The sequence below is a fragment of the Girardinichthys multiradiatus genome, chromosome 18, assembly GCF_021462225.1.
Source record: "Girardinichthys multiradiatus isolate DD_20200921_A chromosome 18, DD_fGirMul_XY1, whole genome shotgun sequence".
NCBI classification, from domain to species: domain Eukaryota; kingdom Metazoa; phylum Chordata; class Actinopteri; order Cyprinodontiformes; family Goodeidae; genus Girardinichthys; species Girardinichthys multiradiatus.
The window spans coordinates 48,686,097-48,712,255 of record NC_061810.1 but is presented as its reverse complement, the minus strand read 5'-3'; the positions used below and the strand labels follow the sequence as shown (position 1 = coordinate 48,712,255).

The 26,159-nt window shown below is 41.6% G+C and overlaps 1 protein-coding gene across 8 annotated transcripts in view; it reads right to left on the bottom strand.

The window, feature by feature from the left end:
• si:cabz01090165.1 (uncharacterized protein LOC100333421 homolog) overlaps positions 1–26,159 on the bottom strand; it is a 387,003-nt gene that overhangs the window by 39,355 nt on the left and 321,489 nt on the right. For all 8 annotated transcript variants that reach the window (XM_047391962.1, XM_047391960.1, XM_047391963.1 and 5 more), the window contains 2 exons: positions 19,387–19,599; positions 17,923–18,233 (listed from right to left, as the gene is read on the bottom strand). In XM_047391962.1, coding sequence (XP_047247918.1) covers positions 17,923–18,233; positions 19,387–19,599 — 524 coding nt within the window. The remainder of the gene's footprint in view (positions 1–17,922; positions 18,234–19,386; positions 19,600–26,159) is intronic.

The following is a 26,159-nucleotide window of genomic DNA, read 5'->3' as shown; positions in this document are numbered from 1 at the left end:
AATCCTCTCTACAGGCCTTTTCCTTCACAGCCTCCCATCATCACAATATTACTGTGAAAAGACAAAACACAGCAAAGGAAAACAGGATCTGAGGTTAAAGAGCAGAGGAATGGAAAGAGGCGATGAGGACAACAAGAAGAGGCGTCCTTTGTTTGGATGAGGCGAGAGATGAGAGAGAAAAGGCCTCAAGCCTGCTCCCACACTCTCAATAAAACAAACAATACATGAGTTTGGTTTTACAGAGGAAACAAGTAAGTAAAAGCACTGAGAGAATAAAACACACATTATAAAAACATGGTGTTTACTCTCACTTCCTGATTATCTTTCAGCAAACAGATAAGAGCCAGAGAGATGGAGGAGCTGAGGTTTAGGGAGAAAACTAGACGGATGGATGAATGGATGGGTTGAAGGAAGGATAGATGGATGGATAAATGGATAGATGAACGGATGGATGGATGAATGGATAGATGGATGGATGGGTTGAAGGAAGGAAGGAAGGATAGATGGATGGATAAATGGATGGATGGATAGATGAATGGATGGATGGATGCAAACCACGATTAGGACTTCTTCTGGCTGTCTTCTTGCCACTCTTTCATTAAGACCAGATTTGTCGTGAGAATAGATTCTGGAAGGGGCGGTTCCTGGGTTCAGCCTGTGAGGCTGGGGTGGCCGTGTGGCTGGGTGGGGGGGCTCGGTACCCTGCAGCTCGCTCTGTGTCGATTGAATCTGGAATAAATTAAGTTAATCACGAAAAAGACACACAGAAGTCGCTAATTAGCTGACCTCTGAATGCAGCTGGTTCCACTAGGTATTATTTAGGGGTATTAAAGTAAATGAGGCTGAATATTCATGCACAATATTCTAGCATTTCTTGCAAAAAATTTAAATGTTTGTATTATTTTCCTTAAGCTTCACAATAATGCATTACTTGGTGTTAATCTTTTAAATAAAATCCTAATAAAACACAGTAAAGTTCTGGGTTTTGATGAGAGATTGGCTAAGAATGCTAATCTTGTCCACCTATCATTTAACCATATTAATCATTTTGATCACTTACAATCAATCATTTCCAATTCTGCGGAAATCACAAGGTCAGATTAGATATTAAATATATCCTAAATATTCTGGGTGTAACGTCCTTATAAGTTATCTGCAAAGATGCACCTTGAGAAGAAGTGCAAGCCATGTCCCCTTGCTGGTTTGAACATGAGGCGGCAGCAGAGCCTCTGCTTTATAAATACCCTGTGGGTTAAGTAAAAGTGCCGAAGGAAGATCTTTAACAAAGTTTGTCTTGGCGCAGAGACAGAAACAGCAACTTAACAAGACATCTGGGCGACCTCCAGCTGCTACTTTACATCAAACACCTGAGGAGTTCAGCTTTGTCTGTTTAGCTGCAAAGTTCACAGGAAGATGAGAATCTACTTAACTCAGCCAGTAAACCCAGTAGTTAATGCTGGATACCTGTTAACCTGCTTGATGTCTGATCCACACTATCTGTTTGTCCAAAGACACAGAGGGGCTGAACATGTGACCACATTAAATAAAATAATACAGTTAGTAAAGCTACACCTCAAATCCTTTAATCTTCATCTGTTCAAAGATGAGAAGTTTGATTCTGGTCCATCTGACAGTGATATTCTCCCAGAAAATAAAAGGTCTTTGAGCATTTAAAGCCAGACATGAAGACAGCTGACAGCCAGGAGTTAAGAGGACAGCCTGGATGGTTTGATCTCAGCCTAAAAGCCAGGCTGTCACCTTTTGTCCTGGATGTCTTCTGACCAGTGGGACAAAGTGACACATGGCTGACGGAAAAAAAAATGATGAGGAAGGATGGAGGACATGAAACCTGAAGAGGTTGAAAATGACATTACAGTGACTTTGTGAAAGCCTGGATGCTGACGGAGAGCTGGATGGGAGGACATGAGTAAAGAGTTGTAGGAGAGGAAAGCTGATGCCATCATCACCTCAGCAGAATATGATCAGCTGTCATTTCCTCTGCTGTTACTCTGTTTTCCTTCACTTCCTCCTATCTGTGTGTCATCTGAGTCAAAGAGCATCTTCTTCACAGCAGTGAAGTTCTGTCCATCTTCCATCACCCACCTTTCCTTCCCTTCTTTAATCTGTCGTCCAGGAGCAGCCAGGAGAGTAATTAGGGAGCTCGTGCAAACACATATATTCATATGAGCCCAGTATTAAAAGACTTTCATGCAGACACACACATCTACTTCTGCTGTGGGACAGAGTAGGAGAAGGAGCAGAAGAGAATATTAAAGGAGGAAGAATCAATAGCTTCATTTCCTGGTGCTGACAGAGGCTGAGCTTGCCCTACACCCATAATCCTGAGAGTGCACAAGTGTTTGTGCAAGAGAGTTGGGGAAAGTGGTAAAAGATAAAGCTGGGCAGGTTATTCTTGGCATGGGGCAGAGCTGGGGAGGAGGGAGAAATGGTAAAACACCGCTTCCTCTCCTTTCTCCCCTCGTAAACAGTCTGACCGACAGAAACAGCCAGAGACAAAGAAACTGAGGACGTCAATTCTCTTGATGCAAGCCCTGCAGGAGAAACTAAAAACCTAAAGAACATGTGAAAATCACCGATGAAATAATCAGGAATCAATCAGTCACTAAAATTTTATTTGTATAGCACTTTACAACAGTCACTACTAAGCCAAAGTGCTTTCCATTAGTGCAAGAATAAAAATACAAACTAAAATAAAGACAAACAAAAACAGGCAATTTACCAGCATTAGTAAATCATGCAAAACATAATAAAAGAAGTGTCAAAGGGCTGTTAGGTGCTAAAAGCAGTTCTAAACAAATGCATTTTTAACTTATTTTTAAACAAATAAATATCATTGATGTTCCGCAATTCAGAAAGTAAGGATTTCCACAGCTTTGGACCAGGTACAGCAAATGAACGGTCACCCCACTGTTTGGACTTTGACCTGAGGAAGACCTCAACTTTTATGTGTTGATTAAGCAACTTCTTTAATAAATTGCTTATGGTGTTCCACACGGTTGTGTGATGGGATCATTTGTTTTTGTCATGTGATTGCTCCTTTTCAGCCATTTAATCAGAAATAATTTCTCGGATCTGTAATAATCCACAGGTGTTGGGATCTCACTTGTTTTTGGTATTTTGTTTTTTTTATTATTGCTATTAAGGTCTTTCCATTAAGGTTAATTTATCCATTCTTTCTTATGTTCTGTGTGTTTTGGTTTAATTTTACTGGTTAGTAGATATTTTTGTCTTCCTTCTGTGGCTATGAGTCATCTCTCCTCAGCTCCAATATTTCTTCTTCTTATGATTATTCATTCATTCATCTTCTATACCACCTATTCCATAGTGGGTCACGGGGGAGCTGGTGCCTATCTCCAGCAGTCTATGGGCTTAATCTTATGATTATTACAAAATGATTATTATTACCTCCAACTCGTTGGCTTTGAACTTCATCTTTCTTATACAGCCACTCTGGTCTCCCAAACTGTCCATGGTGACAGCCAGTAGCAAAATTCATTGCACAGACAATTTTTGTAGATCGGCCACAACACGCCCAATTATTGCATGTGCAATTTTTCTTTTGCAGAAGTAATTCATATTCCATATTAGGAATCTCTGAAGATCAGGCCCTCTGTCTTAAAAACTCACAGCTTCCTTCAGTCTCTCAGCAACCATACTACATGTGCAATTTGGAGGTGTTTGTGCATCTTTCGTGGATTAATATCTTGCCTGAGGACATTTTAACATACTGCACGTTTGATTTTAGTGCCGATAAAGAAGCAATGCTTTAGTAAGTCAGAAACATGTGTTTCAATCAATCTGGCTTGTCTTGCAGTGGATGTTTTCTTTGTGACTGATTAAAATCATCCTAATTCATCTATACATTACAGTTGTGAAGGCCCATGGTCTGTCTGTCAGGAAAGTTGATTTCTCTCAGGAATGATGGTGAGATTTTACCTCCATGATATCAGCAGGATATCTTTATAGTCTGCCTCTCAGGTGCCGTTATACAAACTGTTAGGTCGGATATGACAGCAATGAATGTTTTTCCTTACAGTTTCTCACATGTAGCTGTCATCTTTTAGGTCCAACTACACTGGAGTCAGTATTTCAGTAGGACGCTGTGCTCTTCTGCTTCTGTCACTGAGCGAACTGTCACTTTTAATAGCTCACATCTAAGCAGCTCTGCCGCAAAACAGCAGAAGTGGATGAAAATATCAGCTGAGGGGTTCCAATTATTAAAAAAGTCCACAGAATTTAAGATATGGGAATGCAGAGTGAATGCGGGATAATTTAATCTGGGATGCATAATTTGGTTGCTTGAGCTGAGTGGGAAATAGAGATAAGCACACAGATGTTCAGTGAATTCATAGTTTTTATGCACTCATATGTCCTGCTGTTATAGTTGGCCAGCAGTAGGAGCTTTGGACAGGAACCTTCCCAGTCGGGATAAAAGATGAATAATTCCTGCTTTTGCTCCAAAACTCTTTGCTGTAAAACTTCCACCTGATGTCTGCTGCTCTGTTCACACAGTCGATGCATTTCAGCATTATGGGGCAGCTTCCAAACATGAATGTGGAGCAGGCTGGTGAAGAGCTGCAGGCATGCTCCTGTAACTGTCCTTGGAAATATGAAGGTTAACAAAGGTCTGGGCTCTTCCTGGAGAACTGGCTGCATTCAGATTTAATCAAAGTCTGGGTGAGTTTGAATCAGTGCTGCCAAACTTTGGTGAAGGAAGTGACTGGACCTAAAGCCAAACTCAGTAACTTCTGATGTGCTTTTATTCCCGCTGCAGTGCCTACTTTTTGGTCCACATTAAAACTGATGAAATGTTTCTGCTTAGCTGCCTGCTTTTCACAATAATGCACAGGCTGCTTCTGTATGCCTGTTCATAGATGTCATGAATGACACACAGGAGCCTCCTGAGGACATTACAGCTCTGCAGTCATTTGCTTATGCAAAGAAAATGTTTTTGAGGTGCAGGAAGCCTTGCTTGAGAAGTATTTTTAGGTTGTGTAAATTCAGAAAGTCCAGTCTGCTCTGCTTGCTCTGCTCAAAAATTAGCCAGACCATCTTTTTCGCCACATTTATTATTATTGGTATGTTATGTGTTAGATTTGAAAAAATAAAACATCCTTATCAACAGAGATTGAGTGGGGGGAAAAGTCAAGCTACTAACTACTACCAGAATGTCCTCTTAATTCCTTGGTTGTGTGTGCAATTCAGCACAGCTCATACTTCTGGGTTCATCAAGTTTTATTTTTCTACCAGAAGTGTCCAGGAAGCAGTTCGGTGATGCTAATTATACAAGCCAAGTCTGATTTGGATGAGTTGGATCAGGCTGAACGGAACGAATGAATCAGGCAGGTCATTGGACACAGGCACAGAAATAATCTTGTGGTCAGCATTAGTAAAACCTGAAACCCTGTTGTGTTCCATTGAGATATCACGATCATTACATCGGTGGTTTAAGGCTTGAAATCAACCAGACAGATGATTTTCAAAGAAAAATCCAAAATTTCATCTTTTACTTAAAGCTGTAACACACTTCTAGACACCATTTAAAAAAATGTATAAGGTAATTTTCCTCTTTAAATAATAAATATATAGAAACTCATTAAATACTTTCGAATCTCTTCTTTTTGCCACTGTTGAATCTGTTCTTGCTGAAAACAAGAAGCAGTTCTCTGCTGCATCCTCCTTGGTTCTATGTCCTGCTCTCCCTGTTCCCACCTGCAGGTTCATATTTAAATTTTACAAAGTCACCATGAACTCCAGGTCTTCTAGCTGACATTTGGTCCTGCTAAAATACCCTCCCTGACAGAAGAAACCAGCAGAGAACAAAGAGAACCAAGGAGCTTAAATACTGAGGAGTGAAGTGAGGAGGAGTGAATACACTCCAGGTATGTTTATTTAGAGCAATGCTATACAGCTGAGGGACAGTACAGAGCAGGAAGCAGAGGCAAGCAGACTAATTAACTCCAAGAACACAGAGGAAAATGAACCAAAACACCAAAGGAACCACAAATTGAGGGGAAAAGAACCAACACAAAAATAAACCAAAATACACAGACAACAGAACACAGAAAATAACTCATAAAATCAACACAAAGAAAGACCCTAAAAACAACCCAGAAATGATCTAAATATGGCAAGAGCCTAATGACAGTAATAAACAACCCAGAAATTATCTAAATATGGCAAGAGCCTAATGGCAATAATAAACAACCCAGAAATGATCTAAATATGGCAAGAGCCTAATGGCAATAATAAACAACCCAGAAATTATCTAAATATGGCAAGAGCCTAATGACAGTAATAAACAACCCAGAAATGATCTAAATATGGCAAGAGCCTAATGGCAATAATAAGACTCAAGACAATTGTAATCAAAACATAAACAGCAGTGGATCATGAGACTCAAGACAAAGTTGTCGTATTATATTAGAACTTCATTTCGAAATTGTTAATCATGTGTTCACTATTGTTTAATGTTGTCTGGATCATTTTAAAGCAGATCAATTTGATCTAAATTAAACCTTCTGATAAAAATGCTGGGTTTGTTCTTGAAGAATGCATTCTGGTTCCTGCTCTATGTTTTGCACAGGTTGAACCGTCTTTGCTCCTCTCAGTGATAAAGATTCCAGCCTCGCTTTGTTTTAGGGCTGCTCTCGGGTCTTTTCCAGCTCCACTGGAGGGGGTAAACACTGAGCTCAAGGCAACAACAGCAGCTGGTATAAAAGCAGAGGAGAACTCTGCTGCTTTACTTCAGAAACTTTGCTGAGTCCAGAAATCACAGCTCTGACCTTTAAAGCAGGAGGAGGCTTCACCTCTCTGCCTTCAGGCTCCCACAGAGGAGGGACGGTTCTGCACAGGCAGAACACAGAAAATACAACAAAATACATCTCACCTCTATAGTTTAGCAAAGTGAAACAGGAACATTTTATAAAATAAAGCACGACGACACATAACTAATCTACTACCATCTACATTTTAGGGACGTTTGATGAAATATGATCTACCTCCATATTCTGGTCAACAGATGTGTTTTAATGTGTTGGCTGATCTGTGTCCAACAAAACAGTTTAAATGTTTTAATTGATTAATTTTCTAATTTCATGTTTCTTTCATATTTAAGGTCAGCTCTGTGAGCCAATCAGATTGACTGAAGGGTGTGGTGTTTAAGTCTGGTTGTTCACATGTGGTTAAACAGGATTTTTCATAAACTGTTTACAACAAGACTTCATTACTGAAACCTTCTGGAAAATGCATCCAACATGAAGACTTTTATTATTATTATGCTCCTAAATAATTGTTAAATGAAACCGAAATAATTGCAGGAAGTGCTTAGCCATCAACACCTCTGCTCATCAGCCTCTTCTGGTCATGGTGGAAGTCAACCTGCGGCTAACTCTAAACCTCTAGGTGAGGACGTTGACCTAAAAAGCCAGGTTCACGAGGGTTTGATAGAACACTGAAACCACCATGAAGCTACTTTTGATGTGCATCAGTTCTCAGCATTAACACACATTCTGACCTGAAACTGAATAGATCTCTGGACTTTGTGGAGTAGTGGAGGAGTTGGTGGGTTCATTTCATCAAGAGAATGAACTGCTTGATGTGTGCGGACCATCAGGTCCAGGTGGGGGTTCATCCAGGTGGAAAAGACTAAACGTTTGCTTCTCTGTGTATTAAAACCTGCTCTGCACCATCATTGGCTGGCCAACCTGCCAATCACAATTAACAGCAGCCATTTAAAGCTTCAATATTCTGTGACTGTCCAGAGTTGCAAAACAGAGCAGAACTGAAATTTAGGAGGTCTGTGAGTGAGAGCAGTTGTGATGTTTTAGATGTTTTAAGGTGTTTAAGGAGAGCTTTGTGTGCGTGGAGCTAACTGTAAATACGTAACATTTAAAAGGTTCATATTATTTGTTGGATTTGTTGGAATTAGTAATAACTAAGCTGAGTGGTACTTAGCTGATTTATCATAGGATGTTGCATGTTTGCATGACAAATGTGGAAGGAGGTTAATGGTAATGTGTGCAAACATTTAAAATTTCCTTTATTTAAGATATGGAAGTTATGATTGATGTCTAGGATTTAGCTTACTACTTATTATTGGTGCAAAATAATTGCAATTGCTTCTTTCTAAGTAGATGAATGAAGTTTAATAAGTACTTTTTGCAGGGTTTACGTGACGGATATCCTAATTAGTGAACTTTCTTTAGCTGTGTGCTTTATAGCACCATGCACAAAGGAAAAGTAATGTGGACTAAACTAAGCAGAACTTAGTAAAACAAGTGAAACCTCATCTTTAACCGGATGCCTGCAGCCTCCAGCTAAGACTAACCAGCCTTTAGTGTAAACTATGTGAAGCCCCAGGATTCTACCTAAACTTTATAAAAAACCTGCTTTACCATTTCTCTCACCTGCTCAATCTGACAGGAACTGAGATTATGCCTGAAACATCCTGATTCAGAATCCCATACAGGTGTAGTGATACCACAGTACCAGAAATCCTTGGTGGGTACCTGTCGGGGTTTGACATTTTTGGACTTTGGTTGTGGTTTTGTGTTTTGCTTACTTTCAGCTTGATGTTTGATGTTTCTATTTTGGGTTTTGTAGTCATCTTATTTATATCTTTCTGTTTTCTGATAGTTCTGTTCTCTCTCCTGGCTCCTGATGTTTTGTAGTTCTTTCGCCCTGTGGTGATGTTTTCTTATTTATTACGTAGAATGGTTCTCTCTTTATTATTATTATTATTATTATTGTTGTTATTCTCTAGTTTAGTTCCTCTAGTTAATCTCTATTTCTTCCAGTCCGTCCAGATAGGTTAGCTTTAGTTATTGTTTACATTTGGTTTACAATTATTACAATTATTACCTGCCTTTGTTACCCTCTGTATATAAGTTGGTCTAGTTTCATTGTTCGTTGCAGGTTTGTTGCGTCAACTTCCTTAGTCACCTTCCCTGCGTCAAGTTCCCTTTGTTTTTCGTACTCTGTCAGACCTGGACTCCTGAACTCTCTGTTTCATCCTGCCTGCCTACCTGTGAATTTTGCCTTTGTTTGGATTTAAATAAATCATCGTTCTGCCTCGCCATGCCAACTCCTCGCCTGTCTCTGCACTTTGGTCCGCAACAACAACCCTCACATATGACAGTACAAACCAGCCTCAGAATGTGACAGTAGGAACCAGCCAAGAGGACCAAGCAGACAAATTTAAAGAACTAAAGAAGTGGGTGCAACAACAGGAGGAGGATTTAAGAAGAAGGTACGGAGAGGAAGGGGAGATAGTACCTTCACCGTTGTTGCTCCAAGAATTGGAGGAAGCCAAAGGACGCCGATCGACGCCAGTATCCCTAGACTTTATACCGGGCCAGGTTCGCTCCAGTTTGCCTCCAACTGTCTCAGCCACCTCAGCCACCTCCGCCTCCCCACGCCGTCGCCGTCATCGCCGCAAGCCCTCCTCGTCACCCACAGCCACAGCAGCTTCCCCCGAGCCATTCACACCAGCTGTAGCCTCGGTTGAGCTTCACGCGTCTGCACCGGGTTTGACTGAGTTCTCCGCTGGTTTTGGCTCCCGCCTAGAACAACGCCGTTGCAGAAGGGTAGTCCTTTCCAAGCAGATTTGGATGGGCGCCTCCTACTCCTCTACGGAGGGTCCGTCCGTCATGGCCTGCTTGCGGCTGTCTTCCCTGGAGTTGGTGAACAGTCACCCAGCGCCAGTGTTGCCAGGTGAGAAATGTAGGATTATCGTACTAGAGACATAAAATTATCGTATTTTGATGGAAATTATCGTACACTCGTCATAACCAAAATAACAAGACTGTTGATGTGTTGAATAGCGTCTAATAGGTACTCGCAGCTTTGTGGCGTCAGTACGGAATGGATTTATCAACATCTGCATCCCAACAGTGCCGGGCTCTGCTTCTGCTTCTTCTTCTTTTAATTTTTTCTTTTCCTCAATCATGGGCGGGCACAGTGGACTATTCAGCCAATCGTGGCCGTTGTTCTGAGGCCAATGCATCACGTCACTCGTAGGTCACATTTAGAAAAGCACGATTGGATGGAATTTTCAGCATCTGTTTCCGAATCCGGATACAGATGCCTTCAGGGTTCACAAAAAACCTCTGACAGACTTTGGCGATAGGCTGATGACAATTGATTACAACAACACATTCATGGAATGGTCAAATTATCGTACATTTGGCCTTTTTTAGGAATATTGATTGTACATCGTACAGAAAACAAAATTATCGTATGCATACAATAATTATCGTACACCTGGCAACACTGCCCAGCGCCCTCTGGTGGTCATCTGCCTTTAGTTAGGCCTCCAACTCCAGCATGGGTTCTGACAGGACTGGATATAATGCAGGCTGAGTGCATGAAGTTACGTTGCTGCAAGTTTGTGCTTCATTTAATGGACCACCTCTAATCCAGTTTCCAGAGTTTCCAGAGGGGTTCAAGAATGAACCGCCTCTATTGCCTATTCTAGAGTGGTTCGAGGACAAACCGCATATACTCCCTGTTCCAGAGGGGTTCGAGGACGAAGCGCCTCTACTCCCTATTCCTCAGTGGTCAGAGAGTGGACTGCCTCTGATTCTGGCTCCAGGGCTGACTGACTGCGTTTCTGGCCTAGCTGAATGTGTTTCTGGTCAGACTGATGTTTTGCCTATGGCGCCTGACTCACAGCCAGACTCCACGCCTGACTATGAGGTGCCTGACTCACAGCCAGACTCCGCGCCTGACTCCACACCTGACTCCGCACCTGACTCCAAGCCTCCGAGGTTCCACCGAGGTCGACTTCCAGACCTAGTTTCTGGAGGGTCCTCAATGCTTCTCGGCCCAGCTCCTGCTCCGAGGGTCCTCTACACAGCGCGGCCGACCTCCAGACCGTTGGCTTCTTCGTCGCTGGCTCCTTCTTTCCCTGCACACCTCCTGACCGTCAGCTTCTTCGCTGCTGGCTCCTTCGTTGCCAGCCTCCTGATCATTAGCTCCTTCGCCGCTGGGCCCTTCGTTGCCGGCCTCCTGATTGTCAGCTCCTTCATCAATGGCTTCTTCGTCGCCAGCCTTCGGATCGCCCGCCCTTGCTTTGCGGTTCTTCAAGACTCTGTTTTAGTTTGAGCTTTAAACTATGGACTCTAGTTTTTCCCCCTCATTAGATTAATTTTGTTTTTGGACTGTTTTTGGGTTTTGGACTCTTCTTCCAGTCCCTCCTGATAGGTTAGCTTTAGTTATTGTTTACATTTGGTTTACGATTATTCTAGTTCTTGCGGTCCCTGCTCGCAGTTAGGGTTTCTTTATGGTTTCTTCTGTTAATTCTTAGATTGCCAGTTTCTTAGATCTTAGGTTGTTTCTTCTGTTCTCTCCAGTTTCTCAGTTTCCTTTAGTTCATGGTTATTCCTGATTCTATGCTTCATTTGGTTATTTATCTTTGTCTATAGTTTTGCTTTGGTCTGTTCTCTGTATTTTTTATTAGTCCCTTCTCACATGCTTTAGTCATTGTATTAGTTTCACTTGTTCCTTCAGTCTCCCTGCTTCCATGTCACACCTGTTCCTAGTTCTTTTGATTACCTGCCTTTGTTACCCTCTGTATATAAGTTGGTCTAGTTTCATTGTTCGTTGCTGGTTTGTTGCGTCAACTTCCTTAGTCACCTTCCCTGCGTCAAGTTCCCTTTGTTTTTCGTACTCTGTCAAACTTGGACTCCTGAACTCTGTTTCATCCTGCCTGCCTACCTGTGAGTTTTGCCTTTGTTTGGATTTAAATAAATCATTGTTCTGCCTCGCCATGCCGACTCCTCGCCTGTCTCTGCACTTTGGTCCGCAACGACCCTCACATATGACAGTACCAAGTTCTCCTCATATTAGAACACTCCAATATTTCTTGTCAAAGGCAGGTCTGTTTTGGGACATGCTGTCCAACTGTTGTCAGCATGTGACCTTGTGTCCTGAGAGACAGACGAGCTCCTGACCGTCGTATGTTTTTCTACTGGTAAAAACCTCAACATGCAGACCTGGACTGTTTTATTCTAATCAAACATCGGATTCTCTTCAGTCAGGATCTGATCCAGTACTCACAATGACGGAGAATTTTTTTACCCATGTCAAACTACTTTAATTCAATGGTATAGGAAAACATGACACAATAAGAAACCACTGCTTCCACACCACCTTCCTACACATCTGACACTGCATGCACAAATTGATCACCAGATGACCCATGCTGCCACGGATTTATTTTGGCATGTCATAAAATTCCTCCACCTGAGCGCCGCTGCTCCTCCACGTCATATAAACCACACATTTGTATCACTGCAACAGAATCAATACAACGGTGACACAAATATCACAGCAATGAACCAATGAAGGCAATAGCTAATCTCACACTATATTGTGGAAACGCTGTACACACCTCAGCTTACAGGATGCTTGAACTGACTGCATCTCGCTTACGTTCTGGTTTATTTGGTTAATAATTATATGATCACTTAGGGGCACTTATGGATCACAAAAATTTATATCCAGATTGTCAGTTAAATTTGAGATAACACATTAAATATGATGATGACATTGTGAAAAATTAATGTATCCTGTCCTGACACAGCACAACTTTATGAATTCCACACCCTTGATCCCAACATGCACTATTAAGAGTTGGAAACGCCTATCTAGCAAAATGGGACAGCAGCTTTAGCGTTCTCTGCTATCTTTGTAAAATCTTATCTTATGATCTGGATTTATCAATAAAGCTAAGTTTGTCGGTTTAGAACTGCTGGTTCTGGTGGGAGCCTTTAGTGACTGTCCCACAGAGAAGCTGGATGATGGTTCCTTCTCTCTGATGTGGCAATGCACAGTGTGTTTGTGGTGCATCTGCTGGATCTCCTGCAGATGATCTTAGTGAGGATGAGTGTTTAGGTCATAGCAAAGAAGCTACATTCCTGAGGTCTCCTGGAAATCACACTTGGATTCAAATTTTGGTTGATCAGCTCCAAGAACAAAAATCATATCAAAAATGATTTGTGTAGCTCTTAGTTATGAAGGAGGAATCTACCTGTTCCTGCTCATCGCGGTAATGAGTCTGAACCAACCGGAGACAGCAGAGAGAGTCCGGACTGACACCTGGGTACCAGACTGTACAGGGGACAGAAGTGTGTCTGACTTGGTGAGTTTGGAGGTGGTTCATGTTCTCAGCAGCCTACTGGAAAAGGCCTGATGGTATTTTTTAGACACTGTGTCAGATTCTGGAAGAATCTGTGCTTTAAATCACAGTATGGTCTCCAATAACTGATAGATTACATTAATTAAAACGTAAAACATCCCCAACATGAAGGTGAACGGTCATGTTTATCCATCTGACTTCAGGATGCCGGGCTCAGTGAGTAAAATCCAGGCCGCTCCCCTCCCTCTGCTCATCTGCAACGATCCATTTCAGCTTCCCGAGAGGCCTCTCTTAGTCTGAGGGCTGCAAAGTGGCCACTGGCATTCCATCGGTCTGTGGTTAAAATGTGAAAAACGGCATCTGGACATGTTTCAAACTGTCATCTGTCAGCCCTGAAAATGCTCAGTAATAACACTCCATTATGCATTCTGGGTGTCGTTGCTTGGTGACAGAAGTGCCTAAATGGCTGGTGACACCATCCAATGGTCGCTCACAGACGTTCTGCACTTGAGCCACAAATGTCCCCTGAAAGCCACATCTGGTGGAACTCATCAAGCAGTTGGAAGACGAGGGACAACTCCAGCTGAAATATATATCTGAACTACATAATAGACCATTTTATGAAGTCCTCTCAGTCTTACTTAGATAGGAATATTGTGTAAGATAACCACTCAGATTAATCTTTAATGGAAACGTCAATGAGTGCTGCAGCAATTACACTTCACTCTGAACACTTTGCTTTATAAAAGAAGAGAATTACTGCTTTACATTTATCTTTATGTTCTCTCACCACTCTCATTAAAACTGATTTTATTTCCTTTATCTTCATTACTTCCAGCTCTGCAGTCCTGGTCATGCTCTCAGCAGCAGCTCGCTGACTTTTATAGCTGTTTTATCTGTGTTTGTGTTTTCCTGCTCTGCAGGATTCTCCAGCATCACAGTTAGTCTTCGTCCCACATGGAATAATACCTGCTTCCTGCAGGTATTCAGGGTGCATTTGGGTCCAATAAACAGATTAAACTCTAAATTATTTCTGCAAACTGGTTTCTCTAAATTGCTCTTTGGTGTAAGTGTGTGCATGCTCACCCCCACACCCACAGTGGGTGCAGTGACTCTAACCCTAGGTTTATATAACAGGAAAGTGTTAGTTTGCTTAATTTGCTTGTCCTGCACTTTCTTTAGCTGGTAATGTAACACCATTAGTGTCTTAGCTTAAAGTCAGAAAACTAAATGGACAACTAAAGATGACAGCGCCACAATCATTCACAAAAGCCTGTGATGGCTGTAGGAAGAAGGCGTGCAAAGAGTGCTTCAGCGCCCCCTGAAGGAGCTTTTATAAGCTTATTTAAATTAGGTTCTTTTTGTTGAACATCTATAGATTTTTAAAACATTTGCTCATGCAGTTTTTTTTTTTGCTCTGCTCTTGGTGGAGGATGCACACGTTTTCTCTCCCTCTTTCCTGCTTGTGCATCTGCTTTTGTCTGTGTTTTTCTCAGAGCCTCACTTTACATATCTTCTAAACTTGTAAATTATGGATTTGGTCAGCTGGTCTCTCAAGCTGGATACGGTTCTTCGTAGCCTGATAGCGGCTTTTGGACTCAGAGGTGAAAGCATTTAATCATGGAGAAGGTTGTTCTCAAGGACAATGGTGCTCTATCTGTGTTGATAATCTAATTGTTGCAAACACACTCACAGTTATATATTCGCACCCTCAGGATTCCACTGCACTCTTGCAAAATCTTTTCTTCTCGTGTGTCGCTTAGCCCTGCACCTAATTGCGTGATTTCATTACTTTTTCATAGATTTTTAATTTATCAGAAGGATTATCAGCGAAAACCAAATATTATTAGTAATTGAAAATTTGGACTATAGCTGCTCTTACACCAATGACCCAGCTTTCTTAATTAGACTGTTATTACTTAGTTCAACTTCAGTACCAGTAAAAGCAATATATTATTAGCACCTGAAAATGTGGATTAAAGCTGTTTTTGTACCAGTGACTCAGCTTCACTAGTTAGAATTCAGTGGAATGATGAGACTATCAATATTATCATCTTCTTTTAGCATAAGATGCTTTATTATTAAGAGTGGCTTGAAACCAATTTCTACCAGTAAACCTGGAAGGATTATTAACATTCTTTTATTTTTTTATTTTTTTGTGTGTTTGCTGTGTGATTGTATTGTAATTGTTTCTCCTCATGTACAGCACTTTGAATGTCTTGTTACTGAAAAGCGCTATATAAATAAACTTACCTTACCTTACCTTAACTTAACTTAACTTAACTTAACTTAACTTAACTTAACTTAACTTAACTTAACTTAACTTAACTTAACTTAACTTAACTTAACTTAACTTAACTTAACTTAACTTACCTTACCTTACCTTACCTTACCTTACCTTACCTTACCTTACCTAATGTGATACCAGTTTTGCAGCAGGTTGTCTCTTAAAAGAAAAAATGTAATTACTGTGGAGCAGTAATTTAGACCTATAAGAGTTCAGCTCTGGAACCTGGTATTAATTTTGTGTGAGCTGTACCCAGCCCTGCAGTAGTGAGTGCAGCACCTTCAGGTTGTCTGGAACCAGTATAACCAGGGACTGGTGCAGCTGTTGGCTGTGGGACTAAATGGTTATTGAAAAGTTTTCTGTTGCACAAAAGTCAGCTGTTAACTTAAACATACCTTATGTTCGTGTAGCCCCACTGAACAAACTCCCAGGTTTATATCTTTAAATCAATCTATTCTCATGCATATTTAGCATTTCTTACATATTTGTAAGAAAAATGTAAGAAAACATTTAACATTTAACATTTGCATGCTTCAGTCTCACAGGTTAAATATTCTTCACATCCTTCTGCAACTCGTCTTTAGTCTACCTGAAGTCATACGACCACTCAGAGAGCTTATACTGTTTCACCAAGCTGAACTCAAACGTTCAGACTCTGATGCGTAGGTCAGTAGGCAAATTGCCCAAGGGCTCACGGAGGTGTGGCAGGAATCAAACTAACAACTTTCTGCTTACATGACAGCAACACTTCCAACTGAGCGATGACAGGAAGAGCCTGTTTGGCTCATCCAAACAGGTGTTCTCAGAAAGATTTAATCATTTATGTCCTGATGTTAGGACGGTTGTCCTTATAAGAAACATGTCTGGACAGATTTAGATCAGCAACATGATGAGAGACACAAGCTGAAACAGACACTGATAAACAGTTTAGAAACAGCGGTTGATGCTGCGGTGACCTGCAGATCTCCAACATGGCTGCCATATGTAACACTAAGCACTTTTCTTGCTGCCCTTTCCTGATGAGAGGCAGAGATAAACCCTTAGCAACTAAAATAACCTTCTCAGTGCATCTGTTCACCAGGAAAACTCCTCAAACATACAGAGATGCACTTCTGAGGTGAATTAAATGTTCCATATCTAGAAACAAAGTCAGGTTTTCAGCTCTTTTCAGTCTGAGAAAATCCGGAGTCTTCGTCTGAGGAAGTACAGAAGGTGTTCAGAAATGAAACTCATTTCCATGGAGGGAAGTCAATGGTTCCTTCAAGATGCCACTTAAACAGGGAGTTAGAACGTAGCAGCTAATAGGAAGGTTGAACATGTTATGGTTTCTCTGTTTTCTCATGTGAAAGACTCCAGCATGATTTTCCATTGAAAGTAGTAGATTGGGAAACGCTGGCAGTGTTTTGGAAATCTCCCAGTTAAGGTGAAGGTCTGATGACTGTAAAGGGAGGAAACCAGTTACCATTTAATGTTAGTAATGCTACCAGTGCTGATCGCTAACATAAGAGGCTAAGGACATCTTGCCCAGCCACACTGCTGGGGAAGCTCATTTCAGCCGCTTGTATCTAGGATCTCGTTCTTTTGGTCACGACCCCCAGTTCATGGCCATAGGGGAGGGTAGGAACGTAGACCGCCTTTCGGCTCCGCTCTCTCTGCATCACAACAGACCAGGGCAGCGTTCGCATTACTGCAGCCGCCGCACCGATTTGTCTGTCCATTCTCCCCTCACTCGTGAACAAGACCCTGCGACACTTGAACTCCTCCACTTGAGGCAGGAACTCAGCTCCAACCCAAAGAGGGCAAGCCACCCTATTCCATTTAAGAACCATGGCCTTGGACATAAAGGAGCTGATCCCCATCCCCACCGCTTCGCACTCAGCTGCAAACCACCTCAATGCATGCTGTAGGTCTCAGCTAGAGGGGTCTGCAAGGTCCACACCATCTGCGAAAAGTAGAAGTGAAAACCAGACCCCCTCCAGTCTTTGGTTGCGTCTAGAAATCCTGTCGATGAAGGTTATAAACAAAGGGCAGTCCTGCCAGAGTCGAACAGGCACCGGGAACAGGTCCGAGAACTAAAGAAAGTATTCTTACTTTTTTTAAAAGAATTGGAATTACTTAAAATCAGAATCAGCATGAAGAGCTTTCCATAAATGTTGATGCTAAATGTCCGGTTGGAGCATCTATCCAGGTGAGTTTGAATGCTGAAATAATGGATGAATGAGATGCAAAGCACCAGTGAATAATAACTATGAATCAACCAAAACTCAAAAACTGCTTCAAGATGCTTCACTTTTCTCCTTAACAGCAACTTCAGATTTTTTTCAGATTCTAGTACATTGTGATCAAATCCAGACCATAGGCTTAGAGTAGAGGAAACATCAAGAACGTAATGAACACTCTCCAAAACATTCCTTATGATGCAAAGCTGAAAACAACTCCCCCCCACAGTATTAATACATGCTGTCAGCCTCACCTGTATATCAGGATATCGTCTGTGGAGCTGTTGTATTGGATCTGGTACATGCGAACCCCTGGTATGTGGTTCTGAGGAGGCCACCTGATGACAACAGAGCTGGAGGTCAGATCGGACACGCTGACCCTCTGCTGGTCGAACCTGGGCTGGACTCCACTGACGTTGGATTTGATGGATGTGGGGATGTCTGAGGGCCCTGGGTCGGGGTCCAGTTTGGGGTCAAAGTGTGGAGAAGGGTTGACCACTAATTCAACAGGAGCAGTGGCTTCACCAGCTGCATTTGATGCTATACAGGTAAACTTTCCAGAGTCCTTGAAAACACAGGAAAAAAAGGGAAACAATTAAACCATATCCCTCTCCAAACATACAGTAAACCCGAAGAAGAGCTTTTTCTAATGTGTTGTAATGTTTAAAATAGGTTTATTGCCTCTGATGCTTTTACTGCAACAGATGATGGCAGAAGATATTACACTCTCCACCACAAACTTATAGAAGATATGCAACAGGGGTCCCCAAATCCGGTCCTGGAAAGCTACATTCCTACAGCTTTTAGATGCATCTTTTCTCTTACACCTGAATCTGAGGTGTACAAAGAGAAGAGGAATGGTGAGAGTACAGTCCCCTGTGGTGCTCCTGTGCTGCTGACTACCTGGTTAGACTCACAACCCTTCAGTCTCACAAACTGTGGTCTGTTTGTCAGGTAGTCATTGATCCAGGAGATTGTTGAGGCCTCCACCTGAGTCTTCTGGAGTTTCTGACAAAGCAAATCAGGTTGAATTGTGTTAAATGTTCTGGAGAAATCAAAGAACATGATCCTCACAGTGCTGCTGGCTTTGTCCAGATGACAGTGGGTTTGTTGAAGCAGGTGTTTGATGGCATCTTCAACTCCAACTCCACAGCGATAAACAAACTGAAGGAGGTCCTGATGGTTTATTGTTTGCTTACTCAGGTGGGCCAACAGGAGTCTCTCTAGGACCTTCATGATGTGGAATGTTAACAGGTCTGTAGTCGTTGAGGACTGGTGGGTGAGTTTTCTTTGGTACCGGAACAAGACAGGAGGTCTTTCACAGCACTAGAACCTGGTCTTGGGCCACACTAAGGTATTTTCCTCATTCTTCTTTCTTTTCCATCGTCATGATGTCCCATCAACCCTCTGTGAGCCATTATCACCTGGACCACAGAAATCTAAATCCAGTCAAAGTTCATCCAACTGCCCAGATGTGTTGTTGCCATGCAGAGTGTGAAGGCACTGTGAAGCTGCACTTTTTCACCTTGGATATAATAAGTTCAGGTAAAATTTATTTGATTTAATCAGATCAGAATATTTAACCGTTTATATTCTGAAGAACAGCAACTCTTTGGTTCTGTGTGTGTTTGAATCAGCACAGGACAAAGAAAACCTGCAGAACAATTCAATAAGGCATCATCAAAGCACCGTCTGAGTTCACGCCTTGAAGTGTCTACCTTGACAGAGGCCTTCAGGATGTCGAGCGACCCGTTCTCGTAGCAGATGGTTCTGGAAGTGTTTCCTATCAGTTTTCCATCAGGGCTGACCCAGTGCGTGGACGGCTCGGGATCCCCAATGGATTTACAGCGGAGGCTGACCTCCTGACCCTCCATCACAAACATCTTAGAGGTGTGACGAGTTATCATGGGCGGCTCGCAGACGAACTCTTCCTGTTAGGAGACAAACAGAGAAAGTATTTTTATATGGGAAAACCTGCAGGATGAAGATGCTCGAGATTAAATGATTACATATAAAATAGGGAGGTTACGCTCACCAACGATGCGATTCATTCAACCCTGGGACTCGAATCTCTGTTTTTTACTACTTTGCTTGCTTCTAACCTTCTGCACACTGCATTTTCACCTTTTTCAATTTATTTTCCTTTTAAATTATTTTATGTTTATTACTTCAGATTACAAAAATATGGAAACAGAAAAGAAAGGTTGTTATAAGCATACAGAGCGCTCGCTCGTTGCTCAGTCTGCGTCATGTGACACGGCGGCAGACACCTGTGTGTGGCGCTGTGAGCGACCTGGCTGCAACACAGACACAGGCTGCATCCAGCAGGAGTGAGGAAGAGGATGGTCACGGTGCACTTCCTGCTTCTTAGTTAATATTTCCAGTTAAGTGTTGTTCATCATAGTGTGTCACCTTAATTATCATAATGGTGCAGTTGGTGATTTTTGTTTTTGCCAAACCAACTCAAGTTCACTTTTTTCTCTCCTATTTTGTAATATTTTGCTCTCTATTTTGTTTCTTTATTACAAACAGCACTAAAATGGTGTTAAAGCACACAGCACTTTTAGTAAAGAACTACACGGGGTTTTGATATTTATATTTTGATATTTTATTCTTAATTTTATAAAAATATATCCAAAAAGAAATATTTTTTTGCACGAACATCTTGTGGTTCTATTTTGCACCTTTTAAATAAAACTATTAATGCAGATGATTTTTGTGAATTTCATTCACAGATGACAGGTTTCCCAAAAGTAATATATTTAACACTGTATTAGGGATAAAATGGCTTCTTCTTCCAAATATGTAAATTTTCAAAAACAGTTCTTTTGAATGGTTCTTTGAAGTAAACAGATCCTGAAGATTCGGGTCCCTGCAAAGAGCCATCAGTCACATCACTACAGTTAATCACTACAGCAAATCATGTTTCTGTCAGACAAGACAGAAGTTGTCGTCTGTGGACCGGAGTCTTTAAAAAAGAAACTGCTTAGTCAATCACTTAACCTGGATGGCATTAAATTGACCTCCGATAATAAAGTAAAAAACCTTGTTATTTTTGACCAGGACATGTCATTTAAATCCCATATTAAACAGGTTTCTAGGATTTCCTTCTTTCATCTCCAGAACATTGCCAAAATTAGAAATATCCTGTCCAGGAGTGACGCTGAAAAACTAGTCCATGCATTTGTTACTTCAAGGCTGGACTATTGTAATTCTTTACTATCAGGATGTCCACAAAATGCAGTTAAAAACCTTCAGCTGATTCAAAATGCTGCAGTAAGAGTTCTGATGAAAATTAAAAAGAGAGATCATATTTCTCCTATTTTAGCTTCCCTTCATTGGCTCCCTGTTAAGTCCAGAATAGAATTTAAAATTCTCCTTCTCACATATAAAGCCCTTAATGATCTAGCTCCATCATACATCAGAGATCTGATTGGTCCATATGTTCCTAACAGAGCACTTTGTTCTCAGACTGCAGGTTTACTGGTGGTTCCTAGAGTCTCTAGAAGTAGAATGGGAGGCAGATCCTTTAGTTATCAGGCTCCTCTCCTGTGGAACCAGCTCCCAGTTTTAGTCCATGAGGCAGACACCCTGTCTACTTTTAAGGCTTAAAACTTTCCTTTTTGATAAAGCTTATAGTTAGAGTGGCTTAGGTTATCTTGAGCTATCTCTGTAGTTATGCTGCTATAGGCTTAGGCTGCTGGAGGACATAATGACCACTTTCACCCTCTTTGCTACATTCTCACACTACTCTCCAATTTTGCATTAGTTGCTGTTATTTCAGTTTTTAACTTTATATTCTCTCTCTTTTCTCTTCCTAGAAGCTACACCTGGCCTGACTCTGTGTCTACCTGTGACACCTTTCTGGAGAGGGGAATCGTCCGAGCTTCTGCTGGCAACAACTTAATGTTCACCTTCTACCGATGATCCACATGGCCCTGTCTTTTAGTGTTTAACCCTTTCTCTCTCCTAGACATGGTTACTGACTGAGCTTCTACTGTGACTAACTCTATGTGCTCTCTTTCAGACTCTAACCTTGAAAACTGGATCAAAGTTTATCTGTTCTTTCTTTCTAGGTGAAACGACTAAAGGAGCTACATCCATTAACATTTACTTTTCCTTCCCATAGAAAGTACTCCTGGATCAGTGCTTCTTTGTTCTCTTTGTGTCTCTGCTCTGTTCTCTCAAACCCCCAGTAGGTTGTGGCAGATGGCCGCTCACACTGAGCCTGGTTCTGGTTCTGCTGGAGGTTTCTTCCTGTTAAAAGGGAGTTTTTCCTCTCCACTGTCGCTACATGCATGCTCAGTATGAGGGATTGCTGCAAAGTCAACACCAGTGACTGTCCACTGTCTCTACATGCTCATCCAGGAGGAGTGAATGCTGCAAGTCACTGACTGGATGCAATCTGCTGGGTTTCCTTAGATAGAAAAACTTTTTATCCAATTTGAATAAATAACTGAATCTGACTGAACTGTTCAATGGTTACAATTAATTGGAATGTATGAACCTGACTGTTGTGAAGAACCTTGACACAACATGTGTTGTGAATTGGCGCTATATAAATAAACTGAATTGAATTGAATTAATGTCAGTGATGGTTTCTTCCAACAGGAGGCGCTAAACTGTTCACACTTGAGAATAAAACAATCTTTGACTTTTTCAGGCTTTGCATTATTTAAAACCACCCACTGGTTCTGAAGCCTGATTGAATCCAGCTCAAACTGTGGTGAAGCACCACCAGGAGGTCCAGCAGGGCTCAGCAAGGCTTACTCATCGTTCCTACCACTGAATGTCTCCAGACCTTTCTGCCTCCTTCTTAGATCTTGTTTCCAGCAGAGCTGATAGCTGACCTGGGGACAGTAGCTTGAAATAAATCTCTACTGGCTCTTAGTTGTGTCTTTGATCTTACTCCCAGAGGTCCCTGTGAAGCTCAGGACAAACAGCTGAGACTAGACCCTGAGGAGAGGATTCAGATAAGGAAACGTGGGGAAAACAAATCACTATTTTGTCAGGAAATCAAAGAAACTTTAAGCCAGATCAAATATTCTGAACATCCTCGTGGGACGTTTTAGGTGTTCTTTAAGGAAAAATGACCTTTCACTGATTTCAGAGAAAATAAATTGTCTGGTGGGAGGGCAGAAGAAGTGGGAGCTCACATGACCTCACAGTAGGAAGGTGGTTATTAAATGTGGGTAATAATGAGAACCAACACTTGAACACGTCTGTGGAGCAACCTTTTCAGGGCTAATCCTCTTATTGTACAGCGCCTCTCTGAGGAAGGTCTACATAAATTACCCCGAGTGAAGCTGAGGTTTGCAGTACACCATCTTCTTTAAGATAATACCAGATAATCCCATGTTTATCCCAGAAAGCAGCTCCATGTCTGCCTGTTGATCTCTGACAGCTCAGAGGGGTCAGCTTTGAGAGTCTGCAGATGAAGCAAAGTGCTCTTCACCACCTTCTGCAACAACTCTACCTAGTTGTTATCTCTGTGAGTCTCAGCACAGCTCTGACACAGCACATCAAAGCTAAACCAGCCTGGGGCTTGAATGAGTCCATAAGTGCTTAAGAACCACAGCCTGAAGACATCCCCAGAACTGTGTCGGAACAACATGCTAAACATCTCTCCCAGGAGAGGCTTCCTCACTGTCTGATGGATCCAGGTTCTTCTGGAGGATCAAACCTATGCAGAGTATCTCTGCATAGGTTAAGGATTGGATGCCAAGATTATATTGTTTCTTTAGAGCTATAGAAAAGATGATGTACAAAAATCAGTTACACAGGCCAGATTTAAGGTTCTTAACAAGTTCCTCTGGGTTGTTCATGTTTGAGAGTTCTCAGAGGGGTTTGGAAAACTCACAAAACATCTGCATGTGGTTTATTACCAGGGATCCTGGGTGGCAGCTGACACCATCATGGTGGTAGCGTTCTGCTGGTGCTCTGCTGCCATGGTGTGATGTTTCAGTATCTTCCTGATGCTGACGCATGTGAAGAGTGGTCCAGGTGGTGGCCTGGTTCAGTTATTAGTGCATAAAGTGGGATTTTCATGAGATGTTCCAGCTGACATATAGAGCATGCAAGGGAGGTACGTGGGAGCATCTCTAGAAAATATCTATTTACCACACCAAGGCCTTAAAAGCTTTCACACTGAAGGAGGTTCTGTTGGGTTTGTTGCAGTCCAGCCATCTTCTAACAGGGTTTGGAGAACCTTCATCCTGGAGTGAAAGTGTCTGTCTAAGATCCTGTCCTTCAAGGTACTGGAACAGCTTTGTTAGGAATGCCTAAACAAGGTTTCCCACTGAAGCAGTTCCCGTGCATAACCTTGACTGGTCCAAGAGCCAGCTCTAAACTGGTTCCATTAAGGTTCTGGTTTTTCATAGCCAGCTTGGACCCATGTCCTGAGAACTATACATACCATACCATCTATCTCAGCATATCTGCACACAGACCCTAAGATCCCCAGCATCATTTTTAGTGTCTATTATCTGTGAACGCCTCCCACTCCCAACCAGCAGATCTCTGCTTTCCCAACATGACCTCCAACATTAGGAGCCAGACCTGAGCAGGAAGTAGTCCCCAACACAAGGAAAATATATTTCCATATATATTTTGTGTCAGTATATGAATCTGATATTCCAGTCTTTAAAAGTTTATGCGGAATAATATATCTTTTCAGAATATTACAATAAATTGAATAATACATAAGGAATTTCTGCTTTTCATGTATTGTAAAATATGTGGAAATATATTTCAATATATCTTGTAATTTTATATTCAATGAAACACACTTCATAGTATGTTTTAATTAATGCTGTTATAAATATTATAAATATTCCCATTTAGATTATAACCACCCACTGGTTATCTATATATATATATATATATATATATTTATATAACTAATAATGCTTATTATCCGCATGTTAATCAGTGTGCAGCACTGCAGCTTTCACCACTTATCACAATGATTATCTGATCTGGACTCACGCTCGGTGCTGTCTCTGGTATCTGTGTAGCTGGGGAAGATCCTAAGAAAATGCTTGGACATACAGCAGATGTTTCTAACTTCATGATCTGTGAGTCTTGGTCAGTGAGATTCTGGGAGAGCTTTCTATAACAAACAGTCTAATTTGTCTATGAATAAAACAAGGCAGAAATACAGTACCTACTATGACTGCGGTGCAGTCTTGGCGCGTCGAGTCACTCCACACTTTAATCTGGGTTTATTCTCCTGTGACACCAACCATCTGCCTAACAGATATGTCTTTGCAAAATAAGGATGTATATTTATCCCCAGGGAGCTACAAGATAACTTTTCAGCAAGGCTCATTATGGCACAGAAAACTAGAGGCTGATAGAGACTGTAATTAGTTTTTATTGGGAGCACCTTTAAAGTCTTGGTCAAATGAAAGTACACTCTATTCAAATTATAGAGGCTTACAAATTCGATATGCACTACACTGCAAAAAGTAATGGGTCTCAGCACCAGGTTAATGAATTCTGGTGGTCTAATCACTTCCATGGCTGCAGATGTGGAGAAAGACAGACAAATAATTTTGGCAATATAGTGTATATCGAGTGGTTTTTGGGGTGTGCTTACGTTTTCCAAAAACTTTTCAGTTTTGTCTTTTTTTGTTTGGTAAGTGATGAGATGGTGGGGCTGCACGGTGAGCAGTTGTTAGCCCAGTTGCCCTCCAGCAAGAAGGTCCTGGGTTCAAATCCCGGCCTGGACTCTTTCTGCATACAGTGTGGATGCTCTCCCTGTGCATGCTTGGGATCTCTCAGGGTACTCCAACTTCCTCCCAATGTTTGGTTAATTGGTCTCTCTAAATATCCCTTAGGTATGAGTGTGTGCATGGCTGGTTGCCCTGTGTGTCCTGTGATGGACCGGAGACCCCGCCTCTGCCCAAAGACTGCTGGAGATAGGCACCAGCCCCCCCACGACCCTGCAAGGATGCACGGGTATAGATGATGAATGGATGATATGGTAGAATACACAGGTAAATGTTTGGTGTGCTTACTTTTCTTCTGCCTGATGGTACCACATGTTGGTGTAGCTCATGTTATGATGCACTGCAGAGTACAGGTCCTTCTCAAAATATTAGCATATTTTGATAAAGTTCATTATTTTCCATAATGTCATGATGAAAATTTAACATTCATATATTTTAGATTCATTGCACACTAACTGAAATATTTCAGGTCTTTTATTGTCTTAATACGGATGATTTTGGCATACAGCTCATGAAAACCCAAAATTCCTATCTCACAAAGTTAGCATATCATTAAAAGGGTCTCTAAACGAGCTATGAACCTAATCATCTGAATCAACGAGTTAACTCTAAACACCTGCAAAAGATTCCTGAGGCCTTTAAAACTCCCAGCCTGGTTCATCACTCAAAACCCCAATCATGGGTAAGACTGCCGACCTGACTGCTGTCCAGAAGGCCACTATTGACACCCTCAAGCAAGAGGGTAAGACACAGAAAGA